Source organism: Suillus subaureus (genome assembly GCF_016647635.1).
Source record: "Suillus subaureus strain MN1 chromosome Unknown BJ212scaffold_25, whole genome shotgun sequence".
Taxonomy (NCBI): Eukaryota; Fungi; Basidiomycota; class Agaricomycetes; order Boletales; family Suillaceae; genus Suillus; species Suillus subaureus.
The window spans coordinates 251,261-268,125 of record NW_024538581.1 but is presented as its reverse complement, the minus strand read 5'-3'; the positions used below and the strand labels follow the sequence as shown (position 1 = coordinate 268,125).

Sequence of the window (16,865 nt, the reverse complement as noted above, 5' to 3'; positions counted from 1 at the left end):
TTTATCGGTTTGTCGGAAGCTTCAATATGTCAACCGCAGGAGGAATCATTCTAGCAAGTCTCTATTTGTTTACATAAAGACGACCCATAGAGGTGTTCTGGAAAAGTGATCCTTCCCACCGAGTTTTACGGGTACGCCCCCTGTGCTAGCAGTGAAAGCTACAGGGACATGCTGTGGTGAGAAATTGACAGAACACCATATGGCTGCGGCTAGATTAGCCCCCGCGGACACAAAAGACTGATGAACTTAGCAGCAAGGTTTATGTGTTTTTTTAAATGAAATGTACCCCACGATGTCGCACAGGACAAGAGGTATGGAGTCAATGACAGATACATTCTTGAACTCTAACTTACACGCAATGGTGCCAGCCAACATGCTTCTCAGAAAGGAGGTTAACCAGGTGTATCTTTGTCTAGTCCATGCTTCTCGGAAGACGACATTATTAGTATTCCGTCAGAAGGAAAGGCGTTGGTTCCAGTGAGCAGTGCTCGTTAACATACTATTTTCGAAAGGCGCTCCGTTAAGCATGGCGGAAAGAATCCATTAATGCGTGCCAATCGGCCAATAATCCTTGATACGCCAAACTAGAAGTTAGCTCCACATATGCTTCTAAAACCAAACGAAGAATCTTCCATGTCGGACGGTACATTGAAATGGAATGCAAAGGCTCTATAAAATGCAGAAAGGTCATCTCAACCAGACCACAACACGTTTCTCTGATATGGAACAACTCATTTGCAAATACGATCCTCGGAAATGGTTTTAGTACAAGGGGAGATAGTGGGGGACAGAGCAAGGCAAGCATTTTGGGTTAGCCATCGGGGACGAAAAAGATGGCAGCTCGTAGAAGTGACATGTCGAACACCAGGGCCTATCCAACCAGATTTCTGAGGATTGTCAGTCAATATCCGACTTTATACTCCACAATTTCTGGGAAATACCACAGGTACACTCACATTCAGCGTTATCTACCAGCAGTCCGATCCCTCTCTCAAAAAGAAGGAAGACGGATCAAATCCAGATATGACATGCCAGTTTGAATTCACGTGGCAGGGTGCGCCACTTGCCAGACCATCAGATAATAAGATCAGGACTTCTGTTTCCAAAAACCAGATACGTGTCCATATGAATGTATGCACAGATCAGATAGCACAGTGAATGCTGGTCTCAACCTCCTGGATGATGTACAATGTGCACCACGGGCTACCTAATTATCGGGGTCGCAGAGTTCAAGTAGATAAGAACCACTCAATCATCAAATCGGAGGAGATACAATCTAACCTTATATGCTGCGTGATATGCGGACGCATCATTCACCGCACCAATATCTTCTCCCATAGAGCCCGTCTATGAACAATACGCTGCAGTATTTGTGATGATTGACCATCCTCTCGATTACTTCGCTCGTGCTGTGGTCCAGACCCCAGTTGATATCCAATAGTCTTCACTGTGCAATGCTGAACAGTAACAAAATAGGCCCGCTGCATTACTTACATGCGAGAACAATTTGCTACGCTGGGCATAGCCTTGCAGCCCGCCGTAGAGGCGGCTACTGGTAACTGAAAGTGCGGCCTCAGGCATGAAGGTATCGTGTCAAGTCGGAATATTTTATTTCCCACGGTCACCCATCCTCTTCATCCAGACTTTGGAACCCGACTCTGTAGTTCAATCTGTACCACAAATGGCGTCCAGGATCGCGGTCAATGCGCTCAAGGCTTCTGGTCAGTTTTCAGGAAATTCCGCGTTGCTATTTTATATTGAAGTCATGGTCAATTCCTGTAGCTCGGCCACGCGCCCTCCCTAGCTATGCCCGGGCTGTCAATGCGTACGTTCGACGTCGGTCTCCAAAGAAAATTATTTATTTAACGATACTCATACAGGCGCACAATGAGCTCGAATCCCCCACCTGAGCAGCGTGCAGCAGAAATTATAAATACCCTTCCTTCCTCGCCGAGTCTAATCACCAAGACTGGCTCTGCAATCCTCGGCACCGGTCTTATTGCAACTGCTATCTCCCAGGAGCTCTATGTTGTGAACGAAGAGACCGTTGTTGCTGCCGGCACTTTCATTCTTCTTGCCTACATTGCCAAGGTACGTTCATCGTAATTGCGCTTTCAACAATTACCATATGCCTGTTTTCGCGTAGCTTGTTCGGGAGCCATACCGTGACTGGGCAAATGGTCATATTGAACGCATTAAGAACGTTTTGGAAAGCTCGCGAACGGAACACACTCAGGCAGTGAAGGACCGTATTAACTCCGTCGAACAAATGAAGGATGTCGTTTCATTGACTGAGGGTCTCTTTGCTCTCTCAAAGGTAAGCGATAGTTACCTGTTGGATCGATAACCGCTTAGTATTTTTTTTTGTGAGTAGGAGACCGCTCAACTGGAGGCAGATGCATTTGTCCAGAAACAGAAGGTCGCTCTTGCTTCCGAAGTGAAATCTGTTCTCGACAGCTGGGTTCGATATGAGCAGCAACAGAAAGAGAGCGAACAGCTTGAGCTCGCCAAGAGCGTGATTGCCAAGGTTATGGCTGACCTTCAGGACGAGAAGGTGCAAAAAGACATCTTGACTAGTGCAGTCGCAGAGGTTGAGCGTGAGTACCGATCTGTCTTTGTACATTCATCTTTGAATTCTGAGTCTTATTTTCTCTGCAGAGCTCGTGAAAAGCAAAGCAATCTAGATGCATACCAGGTGATAGTCGATTGTGGCTAGGTAATTCATGATAGGGTAGCGTAGTTTTTCTATATAACTAACTTCTATCATCCTACGAGTACAAATTCATTTGTGCAGCCATTTCATAAACTGGAACTTTGAAAAATTCAGCTTGAGTATCAATGGATATTATGTACCCGCCAGTGCAACGTTCAATATCCCATCGAGTACCACAAAGCCAAACGTGGCCAAATAGGAAATAGCCGTGACGACGCGCCTCAAGGCCTGACGCGTTTCGGCACGTACAATTCATAATTCTTTGTGCCGGTGCTCGCCAGCCTTTCCTTTCATTCACGACCTTGAACGCAGGGAGGACACAGCCGTCATGGATTCAGACCTCATTAAGCTCGTCAACCGGTTACAAGACACATTCAGCAACCTTGGTGAGTTCCCGAGAAAGGTTATGCGATTAGGGTTTGGGTTGACTTGGTTGAGGAGCAGGCGGCGAACTGGATATGCCACAGCTAGTCGTGGTGCGTGCACGTTGATGGTCGTACTACCGAAAGTATTCCTCAGAAGTTCTTTGATAGGTCGGCAGTCAGTCTGCGGGAAAATCAAGTGTACTTGAAAAGTACGTGGTAATTATCGCATCTGAAATATTATTCATTATGCCTTTATTAGCATCGTTGGTCGCGACTTCCTTCCGCGTGGGCAGGGCATTGTTACCCGCCGTCCACTTGTCCTGCAACTTATTCACACCCCTTCACCCGATCCAGCAGCCCCTACGCATACGGAATGGGGTCAATTTTTGCATATCGACAAGCGGTTCACGGATTACAATGAGATACGGAAAGAGATAGAGCAGGAGACGTTCCGAGTCGCTGGACAGAATAAGGGCATCAGCAAATTGCCCATTTCGCTAAAAATATACAGTCCTGATGTCCTGGACCTCACACTGGTAGATTTACCTGGCTTGACTAAGGTATGTCGATGCCGATTTTATTATAGGTACTCCTGACCTTCGCAGATTCCAGTCGGAGACCAGCCGAGTGATATTGAGAGGCAGATACGGGGCCTCGTTGTCGAATACATCTCGAAACCCAATAGGTTGGCCATTATTTCTCGCTGTTGTGATGCAGCTTTCTTATTGTCTTTAGCGTTATATTAGCTGTTTCCGCTGCTAACGTCGACCTTGCCAACTCTGATGCATTAAAGCTGGCTCGCTCCGTCGATCCACAAGGACGCCGAACGATCGGGGTGCTGACAAAGCTGGACTTGATGGACGCGGGTACCAACGCGCTCGATATCCTTACAGGACGCGTCTATCCGCTCAAGCTAGGCTTCATTGGGGTTGTGAATCGGAGTCAGCAGGACATCAACTCAGAGAAGAGTTTGCCCGACGCTCTAGATTCAGAGGCCGAGTTCTTCCGCAATCATACCGCATACCGGAACATTGCGCACAAGAATGGCACCAAGTATCTTGCTAGAACGCTGAACCAGGTGCTGATGAATCATATACGCGATAAGCTGCCGGACATGAAAGCTCGCCTCAACACGCTCATGGGACAAGCACAGCAGGAATTGAATTCTTTTGGTGACGCTGCCATATACGGGGACAAGAATCAGGTAGGTCATTTATCGAGATACGTGGACTACGAACTCAGTGCCACACAGCAAGGCGGACTCATCTTACGGCTCATGAATAAATTTGCACATGATTTCGTTGCATCGATAGAAGGTACCAAGGTTGACATTTCGACCAAAGAGCTCTCGGGCGGGGCGCGCATATATTACATCTTCAACGACGTCTTTGGGCACGCACTTGCTTGTATTGATTCGACCTCGAATCTTGATAACCAAGATATCCGAACTGCGATTCGAAACTCAACTGGCCCTCGGCCAAGCCTATTTGTTCCGGAGTCTGCTTTCGATCTGCTAGTAAAGCCGCAGATTAAGTTACTGGAGTCGCCTAGTCTGAGATGTGTAGAGTTGGTGTACGAAGAACTTGTCAAAATCTGCCACAATTGCACAAGCGTAGTGAGTCGTTATTGTTATCTTACCTCGGTTTACCTGTTCAAACTCCACCACAATAGGAATTGGAGCGATTCCCCCGCCTTCACGCCCAGTTAATTGAATGTGTGTCGGAGCTCTTGAGAGAGCGACTCGGACCTACATCAGAATATGCACAGAGTCTGATCGAGATACAAGCTGCATACATCAACACCAACCACCCTGCATTCATATCGGGCTCCGCGGCCGCCGCACAAGCTGCGACTTCTCCCGCTCCCAAACCTGCACAACCGTCACGCGTACGCACCACTTTCTGATCTTGTCTCATTCTGATGGTCTCAATATGCGCTTCTTTTTCCGTTAGCCCCAAAGCAGTGAGCCGATAAATGGCGTACCCACGCTAGAAGACGAGGATGAGTCGTCAACCGAGGAGCCTGTGGGAGCAAATGGAGTCCTTTCTCGTGACGGGCGCTCCGTGTCCTCCACACTGCATGACCGCACACGAGTTGCGGGCTCAGCACCAACTACGAAAGCATCATCATCCAAGCCGCATCCTGTCCAGGGTCCCCGTCATTCCTCCGCGCATTCCCAAGCAACGCAGCCAGGAGCACCAGGAACTTCCCCACATTCTGCAAGAGAGACGTTCCTCAACTATTTCTTCGGGCAGAATGGTCCAGGACCAATTGCGGGATCAACCGTGGATAGATCACATGCTGGTCCAGCGCCGGTACCCACAGGCAGGGATATTTCAAATGCGGAGACCGCAGGCCCCACCGGTCTTATGGCCGGCAAGCGGACACTTGATGGCAATAACGCCGCATTTGACATGAAGAGCCTGGGGAAACATATCGAAGCCGTAAGTGTTTTGCCCATCAGTACAGATATTCCTTGTATGAGGATTGATGACACGATTTTAGATATCGTCTTCTGAACCCGGCTCCCAAATTACTCTGCGAGAGGAGATGGAGACGTCATTGATAAGATCTCTGATTGCATCATACTTCTCGATTGTCCGCCAGAGCATACAGGATTTGATACCAAAGGCGATCATGCACTTCCTGGTGAACTACACCTCGCAGCAAGTGCAGAACCGATTGGTCGCATCTCTATACAAGCCTGAGCTTTTTGCGGATTTGCTGAACGAGGATGAGGCGTTGGTCGCGGAGCGGACGAGGGTAAAAGCGCTGTTGGATGCATACAAAGAAGCCTTCAAAACACTTTCAGAAGTCAATTTGAAGCCCATATAGCCGGCTTTACCTTTATCCATGGCCTTAGACTCCTTCGGGTTTACTGAAATATTATCATATGTGATTGGCAGTGCGCGTAGCAAAACTAGCATGTAGCATATGTGCACCTGGATATCAAATTGCCTAAATACTGTGATATCTAAACCGTACCAACAAGCCTCGAAGCGATCGTCACAAAATGGACCAAGATGCGAAGTAGCAGTGCGCGGTGATGACGAGCCCCCTCGCCCGGACTCTAACAAGAAGACAATGTGTCAACAATAATTCAACTTATGAGTCAGCCTTCACAGCGACCCATTTCTCCTTAGAGTGGTTACTATCTTTGACAGCGGAATCACCAGATCCCGCACTATCGGCGGCCTTGTCAGGTTCCTCCTCTGAGGTTATGCTTTCCTCAGTGTCTGCCTCAATACCGCCGTTGCTGCTGTCCGATTCAGAGCTTGACGATTCACCGGTGCTCAGGACGACGACTGGTTCGGTCGTAGTCAGAGAAGTAGTGCTGCTGGAGGCACCTTCCAACTTCAAGGCAGCCTCGGCGCGGTGGGCCTTTTTAGTTTTCGCACGCTCTTTCCTCTCGGCCTTCTCTTTGGCATCCTTTTCTTCTTGCTTTAGAATTTGTCTCACCGTCAGGACGTGCATAACCGAGTTTGATAAGACATTACCTCTTTGGCAACCTTCTCTTCTTTCTGAATAGCTTTGTGAGTGACATCATTCAACGGGACGGGACTGAGCACGGTACCTCCTTGCGTTCCTTCTCCTCGGTCTATCCCATGTTAGATATTGCAACAGGATCAATTGAATAACAGGAACTTACCTCTTTCTTCTCCTTCGCCTCGCGCTTGAAATAAATTCAGCATAAGTCACGCAAATATCGTACTATACGTACTTCCGCCTTCTCCTTCTTGAGCTTCTCCCGAGTCTCGCGTTCCTCAATGACCCTGTAAGGTAATTCAGCTCATGATGCGCTTCTCAAGATATGTATACGTGCCACTGCGCAACTTCATCGACGCATTCGCGTGGGCGAACCTTATTCTTTAACAAGTAACCTTGAAGCGCAGCAACCTGAAACGGCATCAGCGGCGAATGCACCATCGGTTCCGAAAACTCACGCTTAGCTCGTTCTCGGGGATACTATCTGCGAAACGCTTAGCAAGCTCAGAAATTTCAGTCTCATCAAGCACAGGAATAGTGTGACTGGGCGCCTTGCGCTTTGGCAGGGGGAGGTTTTTTTGCGAAGTGTCAACATCCTCGGACGACTCTTCAGATGGAGATGCGGTTGTAGCACCAATGGGTTTGGACGGGAAGAAACACTTGAAAATGCCCTCGGCTTGCCATTTTGTCGCATGTGTGAAATTCACCCAGACATCCATGCGGCCTGGACGACTAAGAGCTGGATCAAGGCGCTCAATATGGTTAGTCGTAGCAAAAAGGAGTCTGTGATAAGGCATATCAGTGACAATGTTTCAGAGGGGAGTCATAGCGACACACCGGCCTTCTGCAGCGGCGACCCCGTCGAGGCTGTTCAAAAGTCCACTCAAGCTCAATGTTGATCCATCGTTAGTCTCAGTGGTAGTGCTATTGGTGTTAGATGTTGTGGGAGCACCAGTTGACGATGCATCACGACTGACGGAGCGCGTGAATGCGGCATCCAGATCTTCAAGAAGCAAAATACATCTGTTATGAGAATAATATGAATACCGGGAAATGACCGTGGATGACGGAGAACGTACCTGGATGGTACATGACCCATCAACGTTGTCAGTGTATTATCACTCATCCTGAATTTGGCAAACGTCAATAGTTGATTACTTACTGACTCGGGCCACTCTTACCCCTTTGATGACAAGCTGACAACGTAGATATCCAGACCTAATTCACCCGCCAACGAATGTATCAATGAAGTCTTGCCACTATGACCAATGGAGCGTGAGTATCGGTGGTATCATGGGCACATTAATCATACGAACCTTCCAGGAACACCGTGCAATAGATATCCACGGCGGAACGGTATACCTGCGTGTCACATCAGGTCTAATTTCAACGTTACACCATCTCACGCACCTCTTTCAGCATACCTGGAAAAAAGTAATTGATGTTCCGATGACAATGTAATTCTGGAAGCTCACTCACCAATCTTCAGAACACAGGAAGTCTTTGCAATCAGCCAAAAGCATATCCTTGACGCCTGGTTGCAACACAATAGAACTCATAGGGCGCTTCTGGCGAGCTCCATTCCAACGCCAGCAGCCATAAGTCCTTGGAATGGAATGAGATATGTTTGTACCTTAATAACAAGCCTAGACTCACGTATCAGCCATAAAAATATGGACGCGATGTTCGGCATCCTTCTCGTACTCGCGCTTCGCCTCGAGAACGAGCTTTTTCAAAATGTCATTGTTGCGAGCGATCACACTGCAGGCCGATAAGCATGTTGACGGAACACTAATAAAAGAACTGACCTAATCTTCAGAGCCGAACCATGACCGTAATCCGGATAACGCTTGGTCCTGGTTATCTATCAAAAAGTGTTAATATTCCGAGGACATTACCGAATAGTAATGGCATACCCGAAGCCAATGACCACGGTAATAAATGGTGTGAGTCGTATCTAGCGAAACATTCAACCACATGGAACCCATATGCGGCAATAGCTTACCTATACTTGGCATGAATGCTACCTTGCGTTTGCGACGCCCATGTACGAGAGCATCCTCATCTTCGTCTTCATCCTCCTCGTCTAGGTCACCCGTCGTTGACTGCGTAAGACCGTTACGGCCAACAGTCCTGGTCGTAATTTCAAATTCACGGCTACGTCCCCACGCCGGTTGCTACGCTTAGCGTCAATGCCATTCGTAGTTACTCGTGTTCAAATTGCTACCCACCTTCGAAAGCCAGTGCATAAGCCTACAAACAGATGTAAGAACTTGGTCACGATTTTGACAGACGAAATTTACCAGTCATACGGATAGTCTTCCTGGCTGAAGTGTGCCGTCAAGAAGAAAGCTGCAGAAGTGAACATTAGCTACTGGCACTCCGTAAACTATGGAGTGTTCCATACAGTCAAGGAAGGTATGCCATGCTCCTGCTGAAGCTCTTCTGGCCGTTTCGACAGTCCCACCGATGACAACAAGTTTCTGTCACGAACATCTTGCGTCAGTATAATTATTGCTCGGGAACGAATACAGCGTACAAGAGTGTCTTGTATTGCGTTAGCACTGCCCACCCCCAGTGGGGATAGCATACTCTTGAGTGCATCCATTGAGGACGAGGGTATTAGAGAAAGTAGGAGGAGGCACACTTCTTCCCGCTTCGGACGGCCTTTTAAGGGTATCTTTTGGCGCCTCGTGTACAGGGTGGCGGACAAGGATGACGGGATTAATATTCTCGGTACGCTTCCCGATTGAAAGCGAGTATGATAAATAATATTGTTCTGGCGCCGTGCGATCTGGGCAGCGGACAACCAAAAAGGGCGCACATAAGATAAGCATACATAAACAACTAAATGCTTCAGTTTGGCGCATCCCCATTACAACCTCAATGAAACGCCAGTTCAATTGTGTGCACCTTACGTCCATCAGCCTTAAGTCCATCAAGGTTCAAATATTCAATCTACAGATATGCTTTCGAGGCGGTACTTTCACTTAGTCTCAGCTGGGATAACTAAAGTTGCGGTGTTTGCCATAGGTCCTGCGATTCGTGGCGGAGCAGTCACAGACCTTCGCTTATTACGGTCTGACGAGACTCAGGTACTGGTACTTGTCTCATGCTATTCGCGTGGAGACATACCATGAGCTTTCCTTCTCCAAGTTCCTTGTAAGCGCAGGTCTTGCGAATTTCACTGTGGTGCTTACGGTTGTACATAAAACTCTTTCTCTGATCACAAAAGAACGACAGCATACAAATCGAATAACTTGTGTTACCCCGCGGTTTCGTAATTGGACCCGAGCTAAACTGTCAGACAAATTCGGCCGAAGAGTAACACATACTACTCGGCGACAATCAGTTCTGAGTTCAAACAGTCATGCATCGCACGGGCAAACGGATCTCGAGGGAAGTATTGGCCTTAGCAACAACAAGCCTTTGATCCTTCGTCCACGAGTTCCACAGGGAAATCCCCTGAGTGGAAGGTAGGATAATATGAAATGGAATCCAGATGATCAGCTTTGCGCCCCCTAGAATTAATTTCAGCTCTGAGTTGGCTCCAAGTGCCAGCGGATTCGAAGACGTCGAATTCTGACGAGACAGCCAAGGCCTAGGACACAAAAGAGGTGGATAGGAGCGAAGTTTCCACGAAAGGTATCACGAGCGTTAAAGTCGTCCAATGATATGTCCGCCGCCACAGACTCCCAGCGGTGGCAGGCCTCTTCACTATGGGCAAAGGGTGCACTCGGCGGAACTCCATCAAGTCTGCGCCGGATTGTCGGAAATGACTGCACGCAGGAACCGGAGCATGCGGGACAGGAATACAGTCATAAAGAGTAACGGAGTGTCACTATCTTTCTCAGCTGCGAAGGCGACCCGCGCATGCCCCTCCGGCGTTCACCGGTCACCCGTGACCGGTGTCTAAGAGCAAATCATATCATTTCTAGTGAGTCGAGGCTTTAAATGGATTCAACCCGATCATTCTGAATTTGAAAGTATTGTCTGGACTCAGGACTAATGGGTCAAAAGCTATCTGTCACAAGATCATCGTCTCCGTTCTCAAATCTAAAGTTTATGATCTTGATAAATGCAACGGATGACCCTACTGCCTCAGCAAGACGCAGACCGCACACCCCACTCAAACGAGGGAGTCATATTCCCATCGCCACCGCACAAGTGACACAGTTTTCCGGAGTCTGATTCCTGAATGTACTACACGACAAGTTCCCAGCCCCTGTCAGAGCTCCACAACATGCCCATGTCCATGCACCAAGGCACATTGACGTATACAAATTGGGAGCTCTTCTAGGTTCAGTAATATTGAGTTGTGCACGATAGGAATGACAGACGTGTCAGCATGGAGGATCTTGTATGCATTGTGCATTAGAACGATTCCTCGAACCAACTATCTGGCACATTTGTAGCCGTCATCGCAGATCAATGGTCCAGAATCTCGAAGCTCAAGTGCTCTGGGCTATCCGATAGAGCTACGTGTAACAGACCTTACGTGATCAGAACAGCTGCTCAATGAAATAGGAAAAATAATTCGCACTTCGCACTTACAACATATCCGCAAGCAATTGCGTGATGACATGTGAATGCATGCAGGTTCACTAAGGTCGGAAGCTCATCGCCTCCAAAACTACCGCATCAATAGCTCTAAGTCTAATGGCAAATAAGCCTTATGTCTTGGAGTAGGCAGTCATATTACTCACTTACTTTAAACGAGAAAGATAGCGGCGTCATTTTCGCGGCTATCACTCAAGAGACTGATCACCTGCGGAACATGGGATATGGAAAAAAATACAACCGACTGCTGTGCAGGTGGGCGCAACGATATAACGAAGGTTCCCGGGTGGACCGAGCACCCAGCGGAAATGAAGAAGGAGACTTCCCAGAGGACATGTTCAAAGACCACTGCTTACCAACGTATGGACTTTGTATTCCGGTGGCCGGATCGAAATGAACAGGGCCACACGAACTTGAGAAATTCAAAACAGGAGAATCACCAGTGGCGTAAATTTTCAAAGTTACAAGCCCAACAACTGACCTCAAACTCCCAATCAATTCCAGGTATTAGGTATTTCGCTAGGTGTTTCAAATTGCAACCAGTTTAGCTCACCTAAACGGTAATGAATTTTGCAGAAGGCTAAGCATTGAACAATTTGGTGATATCTTCTACGCCACTCAAACCTTGGCAAAATCTAGATGGTGCTGGACACCGCCAGTTATTGCATATGCAAAGGGGCTTCAGTTAAATTAAGACCAGTACTACAAGCAGCTGGACCACAAGATACACGGGGACTCACTTAATCTCTGCGAAGCGATTCTCCCATCTCCAAATCATCCGCTTCGTCCCTCGGAGGAGAAATAACCAATCCTTCGGCCATCTCTCTCTTCACACAGAGTTGCTCTGCAATTATTACTGTTATTGCTGACCATGCGAAAATGACGAGCCAGAAGAACAGAGAGGTGGGTATTGAAGCCGAGTAATAAGTTGTGAGTACGAGGTGACTGAAGGCGAGCGTTAGCGCGAAATCCAAGATGAAGCGCGGTCGTCGAATGAGAATACATAAATAGTATATGCTGAGTATGGTCAGTTTATTGTAAGCATCCTGCACTGTCCAACACATACTCTGCAAAGGATGCTATCATCCATGAGAATGCTATTACCCAACCTCGCATAGGGTCGGTCCATCCGTCCCACCTGCCTTCCTCCCACCCGGAACCGAGTTGTTTACCGCCGCTCCAGGCGCCATAGTAAGCGTCCCACCTATCTTCGCCCTGCATTCCACGGACTGTTGGACGGCCGGCCATTTCTCGCCAATCCATGATCATCCCTGGTGCGGTTTCCCTCTCAACTCTAGCTTATGATTCTGCGGTTATGAGACGCACCGACATTTGTTGCCCCTCCTTCGAAGACGAGTGCGCCGGCCTCCGCAAAGATAGACAATAATGGGGGGATGAGGACGGAGAGGGTTAGGTAGTGAAGGGTTTGCATTGAAATAATCTGAGGTGGACGCAGACAGTCTAGGCCAATGCGGACAGAACAGGAGAAAGCAGAACATGCCTGAGATATAAGTAGGACTGGGTCCCAACTAGCGTTCGATGCCCGAGATGACGCCGCCATCGTTACTACAGTACTAAATCAGTTTTCAAGTCTGAGGCGGCTCCATTGAACTACAAACCGTAGTAAATGACCGAGGGTGCTTATGTAATTGGCAGCATCTACACCAGGCTACTAGTTCTCATTCACTGTTACGGTTTGGTCGTGCTACTACGTTGAGGTGCCAAGAGAGTTGGTAGCTATTTCCTATCGCGAAGACTCTGTGGCGATGTCTTACGAGCATGTCAATGGACGTGACGAGGAGGACTTCGAAGACAACGATAGCCGTCCTCTGGCTTCTCGCTCGAAGATTGCTGCAATACACCCAGACCTGGCCTTTAGACCTTCTGTGTACTACGAAGAAGGCCCCTTTGACGCACCTTCCTCTGACGAAGACGAGGGTCTCATTGAGAAGCAGGATCATGTTCTTTCGGATGACCCGAATATCTTTGGTGATACGGAGCCGGGAAACGGCTTGCTGGTAGGAGGAAACAAGGTCTGTCATAACTTGCATTGCTCTCGTTTCTTTACTTACGTTGATACCGAAGAGGCCCGCTAGCCTAAAGTACCTTATCATATCCTTAGCATCACTAGTTTTTCTTTCTGCCTCTATTGGACTTTTTGCTGCGACATCTCTCTACAATGGACAAACCTATCGACTACCAGGTGCCAGGAAAATTTCCTTGGACCATATATTTAACGGAACGTTCAGTCCCTCATGGGAGGGTGTGGACTGGGTTCCCGAAGGTCAGTCGTGGCACTAAACAACTTTCACCCTCACAGAGATAGTTCGTAGCCGGCGACGGAGTTTTCTCTATATTCCAGAATGGACAGATTCAGCTTGTTGACCTGAAAAGTAACAAAACGACTGACCTTGTCTCCATGATGGACATCAAGGACGTAAGCGCCCTTTTCTCCAAAGTTATCATGCATTGAATGTAGAGCTGCCCAGGATGAGGGGAACATTATTTACTGGACAGATTGGAAGCTTTCGCCGGACATGACGTATATACTGGTGAAGGCCGACCATCTCAAGGTCAGGATCCTCCATGGGCACAGTCCTGATATGCTGATATGCAGCATTTAGCAATGGCGTCACTCGAGCTTTGGCAATTACTACGTGCACAACCTGAACACTAAAGTAACATACCCACTGGTGCCGCCCACCTATCCTCCAGTCACTGCTTATGCTACCTGGTCCCCGACTGGGCAATCTATCGCGTTCGTTGCTGCCAACGATATATATGTGCTCCCATCTCCGTCGTAAGTGTCATTTCAATACTTGTACAACAAAGCCTTCTAATGGCTTCTTCACCTAGTGCTTCCACCTCTCCCATTCGTGTCACCAGCTCGGGAAATACATCATTGTTTAATGGTGTGCCTGATTGGATCTATGAGGAAGAAGTTTTCTCAAGTAATTACGCATTGTGGTGGTCTCCCGACTCGAGCAAGATTGCTTTTCTACGTCTCGATGAGACGGAAGTAGACGAATTTCGGTTCCCGATCTACAATCCCACAGAGGATTCTTATGCTGTTGTTCCATATACCCAAGATATTGTCATCAAATACCCCAAACCAGGCTACAACAACCCTCTTGCCTCTGTGCATGTTTTCGACGTCGCACAGTACGAACGATCTGAAACATCCTCTAACTCAGCTGCCGAGATTTATACTTCGGAGCTCAGTTGGGAAGGTCGCTTCCCTGCAGCTAACAGTATTATCATGGATGTCACCTGGGTGGGTCAATCGACGCTCGTTGTTAAGGAGGTTACGCGCGCCGCAGACAATGGTAGCGTCGTGTACTTCGATTTGACCAACATGGGAAATGCGGATATCGTGAACGGAAGGGTAGTCCGAAGGCTTGGTGGTAATGGTGAGGAAGGTGATGAGGGCTGGATTCAAAGCGTAAGTGGCTTGCATCATTGTGTGGTCATCTTTTATTGAAAAGCTTATTGCAGGCCCAAAATATTCTCCCTCTTCCAGACAGCCTGCGTTCAGGGGATTCATCTGCCTATTTAGATATTGTACCAGCCAATGGCTACAACCATATTGCTCTATTTGATCCCGCCGATAGTATGACTCCACGTTTCCTCACTTCTGGCCCATGGGAAGTTACAGGGGGCATCAAAGCAGTGGACACACAAAGAGGATTGATGTAAGTTATTATTTTTTAATTCCCGTCGGAGCTTCATGATTCATTGCGCCCATATCCCGTCTACAGATATTTCCAAGCCGCGCGGTCATCAACGCAACGCCACATCTATTCAATCCCACTTTCAGCATCAGTTTTAGGATACGTGGAACCCATCTCGCTCACAGATGAATCAATATCCTCTTCATACAGTGCTAGTTTTTCACCACAAGCCGGATTTTATCTTCTTAATTACAACGGACCAGCTGTACCATGGCAGCGAATTGTCGATGTTAGCAACAGTGGTAATTTCATCTCTAATTACCATCATCAATACATCTAGCGCTTACACCTTAATTCCAGATTTCGATTATGTTCTGACGGACAACTCTGTATTAAATGCCACGCTGACTGAATTTGAAACTGCCGCCGTCACGTATTCGACGATTGACAGCGATGGCTTTGGTTAGTTTATTTGATGCGTTCTTCTCGCGATGAAACTTTACACAGCCCCTCAGAGCTAAATGTAAAGGAAATGCGCCCTCCTCGCATGGATGACTCAGGGCGGACGAAGTACCCAGTCTTATTCTTCGTGTTTGTACCATACTCTTTTTTGAAAGCAAACGCTCTTATTTCTGATGCTTTCAGGTACGGTGGGCCAGAGAGTCAGCAGGTCAATGTCGAGTACAAACGAGACTGGCATGACTATCTCGTCTGCACACTCCAGTATATTGTCGTTGTCGTAGACGGTCGGGGAACTGGATTCAAAGGGCGGCACCTGCGCAACCCAGTAAGGAATAATCTTGGCTTCTGGGAAACCCAGGACCAGATCAATGCTGCACGGTACGGAATACCTGAAATTGTAAACTGCGGTATTGAACATCTGGCAGCATCTGGGCTGGGAAAGACTATATTGACCCGAAACGTATTGGAATTTGGGGATGGGTAAGCCATATTCTGGATTCTGTGGCCAACATATCAATTGATTGCTGCAGTCTTATGGCGGATTCATGGCCTCCAAGGTTGCGGAAGCAAATACCGGTATCCACACGTTGGCCATGGCCGTTGCTGTATGTGCATCTCTCACTGACGAAGTCATTGCACTCACTAGCAAGCCTAGCCTGTGACCAGCTGGAGACTATATGATTCCATTTATACAGAACGGTATATGGACTTGCCTGACAATAATCCTGGAGGTTACATCAACGCCTCCATTTCACATGTAGAGGGCTTCAAGAGCATAGACTATCTCCTCGCCCATGGCAGTGGAGATGACAATGTCCACTATGCAAACACAGCTCACTTGTTGGATATGTTCACAGAAGCCCAAATCAGAAACTTCCGTTTCAGGATGTTCACAGACAGGTTCGCCACTGGAATTCATTCCACGTAGTACAACGCTGACCATTTTACATCGTGTAGCGATCACTCGATCACTCGCAGAGGCGCGAATAGAGAGGTTTACGAGTACATGGCTCTGTTCCTCATTGAGAAGTGGGGGAAAGGTGGCCGGCGACGCGGCTGGTGATTGAAGTAATAGTATGTACAGTGTACATAGATCTTCGGTTTTCGTAGATTTCCACATCAGGAGCGGAGAATGCGGGTATATTTCTCATGTTGGGCCCAAACTACCACGTTTCACAACTGGATAAATTTGAAGCTGGTAAACCGCCTCGATTATAACTCGGTGCAGCCAACGATCTTCACCATTCCGATATGGCAGCTCCTAGTGGGTTTCGGGCAGATCTTCACCCATAGGCTTTACCTACCTGACGGTCAAGAATGCAGGCCTTCGTAAACTTCGCTTGGAAACTTAGAAGATCCTAGAAGATCACATGCGCACGCAATGCGGTGGAAGACAACTTATGTTACGGCAAGGATCCATATACTGGGTAGACGTTGGACGTATTCGCTTTGACGCCCGGCTTCAAGTTACGTTGTCGGCAGTCAACCATGCTCCCACCACTAAGCACTACCTACTAGAATCGAAGCCTTGCTTTAATTCGTCATCACTAGTATGCATGAGGAATCACTAAGATTCTACCATCCCTTAGTAGGTCTTAGACCCTTCTG

At 47.9% G+C, this 16,865-nt stretch overlaps 5 protein-coding genes across 5 annotated transcripts; 3 read left to right on the top strand and 2 right to left on the bottom strand.

Annotated features, from left to right (window-relative positions):
• Window positions 1–1,107: 1,107 nt before the first annotated feature.
• Window positions 1,108–2,833, top strand: BJ212DRAFT_1368528 (ATP synthase). Its single transcript, XM_041336187.1, has 8 exons — window positions 1,108–1,442; window positions 1,495–1,585; window positions 1,643–1,721; window positions 1,783–1,825; window positions 1,881–2,091; window positions 2,147–2,317; window positions 2,375–2,597; window positions 2,659–2,833. The coding sequence occupies exons 2-8, from the start codon at window positions 1,580–1,582 to the stop codon at window positions 2,682–2,684; spliced, it is 759 nt and encodes a 252-aa protein (XP_041190867.1). The 5' UTR covers window positions 1,108–1,442; window positions 1,495–1,579; the 3' UTR covers window positions 2,685–2,833.
• A 118-nt stretch (window positions 2,834–2,951) lies between these two features.
• On the top strand, window positions 2,952–5,971 carry BJ212DRAFT_1368520 (Dynamin central region-domain-containing protein). The gene is made up of 10 exons (XM_041336186.1): window positions 2,952–3,099; window positions 3,158–3,189; window positions 3,247–3,287; window positions 3,338–3,638; window positions 3,684–3,763; window positions 3,814–4,282; window positions 4,331–4,693; window positions 4,750–4,965; window positions 5,031–5,522; window positions 5,584–5,971. The coding sequence occupies exons 1-10, from the start codon at window positions 3,042–3,044 to the stop codon at window positions 5,911–5,913; spliced, it is 2,382 nt and encodes a 793-aa protein (XP_041190866.1). The 5' UTR covers window positions 2,952–3,041; the 3' UTR covers window positions 5,914–5,971.
• A 607-nt stretch (window positions 5,972–6,578) lies between these two features.
• BJ212DRAFT_1368503 (P-loop containing nucleoside triphosphate hydrolase protein) lies at window positions 6,579–9,399 on the bottom strand. Its single transcript, XM_041336185.1, has 18 exons — window positions 9,104–9,399; window positions 8,972–9,047; window positions 8,868–8,916; window positions 8,796–8,817; window positions 8,570–8,741; window positions 8,481–8,521; window positions 8,373–8,428; window positions 8,221–8,325; window positions 8,044–8,169; window positions 7,975–7,988; window positions 7,881–7,926; window positions 7,746–7,823; window positions 7,644–7,691; window positions 7,402–7,587; window positions 7,023–7,347; window positions 6,902–6,975; window positions 6,653–6,851; window positions 6,579–6,599 (listed from the first exon to the last, which is right to left on the bottom strand). The coding sequence occupies exons 1-17, from the start codon at window positions 9,170–9,172 to the stop codon at window positions 6,764–6,766; spliced, it is 1,575 nt and encodes a 524-aa protein (XP_041190865.1). The 5' UTR covers window positions 9,173–9,399; the 3' UTR covers window positions 6,579–6,599; window positions 6,653–6,763.
• A 2,241-nt stretch (window positions 9,400–11,640) lies between these two features.
• BJ212DRAFT_1368485 (integral membrane protein S linking to the trans Golgi network-domain-containing protein) lies at window positions 11,641–12,829 on the bottom strand. The gene is made up of 2 exons (XM_041336184.1): window positions 12,191–12,829; window positions 11,641–12,141 (listed from the first exon to the last, which is right to left on the bottom strand). Exons 1-2 carry the CDS (start codon window positions 12,391–12,393, stop codon window positions 11,865–11,867), a joined length of 480 nt encoding a protein of 159 aa, XP_041190864.1. The 5' UTR covers window positions 12,394–12,829; the 3' UTR covers window positions 11,641–11,864.
• BJ212DRAFT_1368480 (dipeptidyl aminopeptidase) lies at window positions 12,797–16,488 on the top strand. The gene is made up of 15 exons (XM_041336183.1): window positions 12,797–13,157; window positions 13,210–13,408; window positions 13,458–13,561; window positions 13,614–13,697; window positions 13,749–13,924; window positions 13,981–14,566; window positions 14,620–14,816; window positions 14,883–15,097; window positions 15,156–15,257; window positions 15,311–15,386; window positions 15,441–15,635; window positions 15,683–15,737; window positions 15,788–15,862; window positions 15,913–16,157; window positions 16,215–16,488. The coding sequence occupies exons 1-15, from the start codon at window positions 12,891–12,893 to the stop codon at window positions 16,318–16,320; spliced, it is 2,682 nt and encodes an 893-aa protein (XP_041190863.1). The 5' UTR covers window positions 12,797–12,890; the 3' UTR covers window positions 16,321–16,488.
• Window positions 16,489–16,865: the final 377 nt, after the last annotated feature.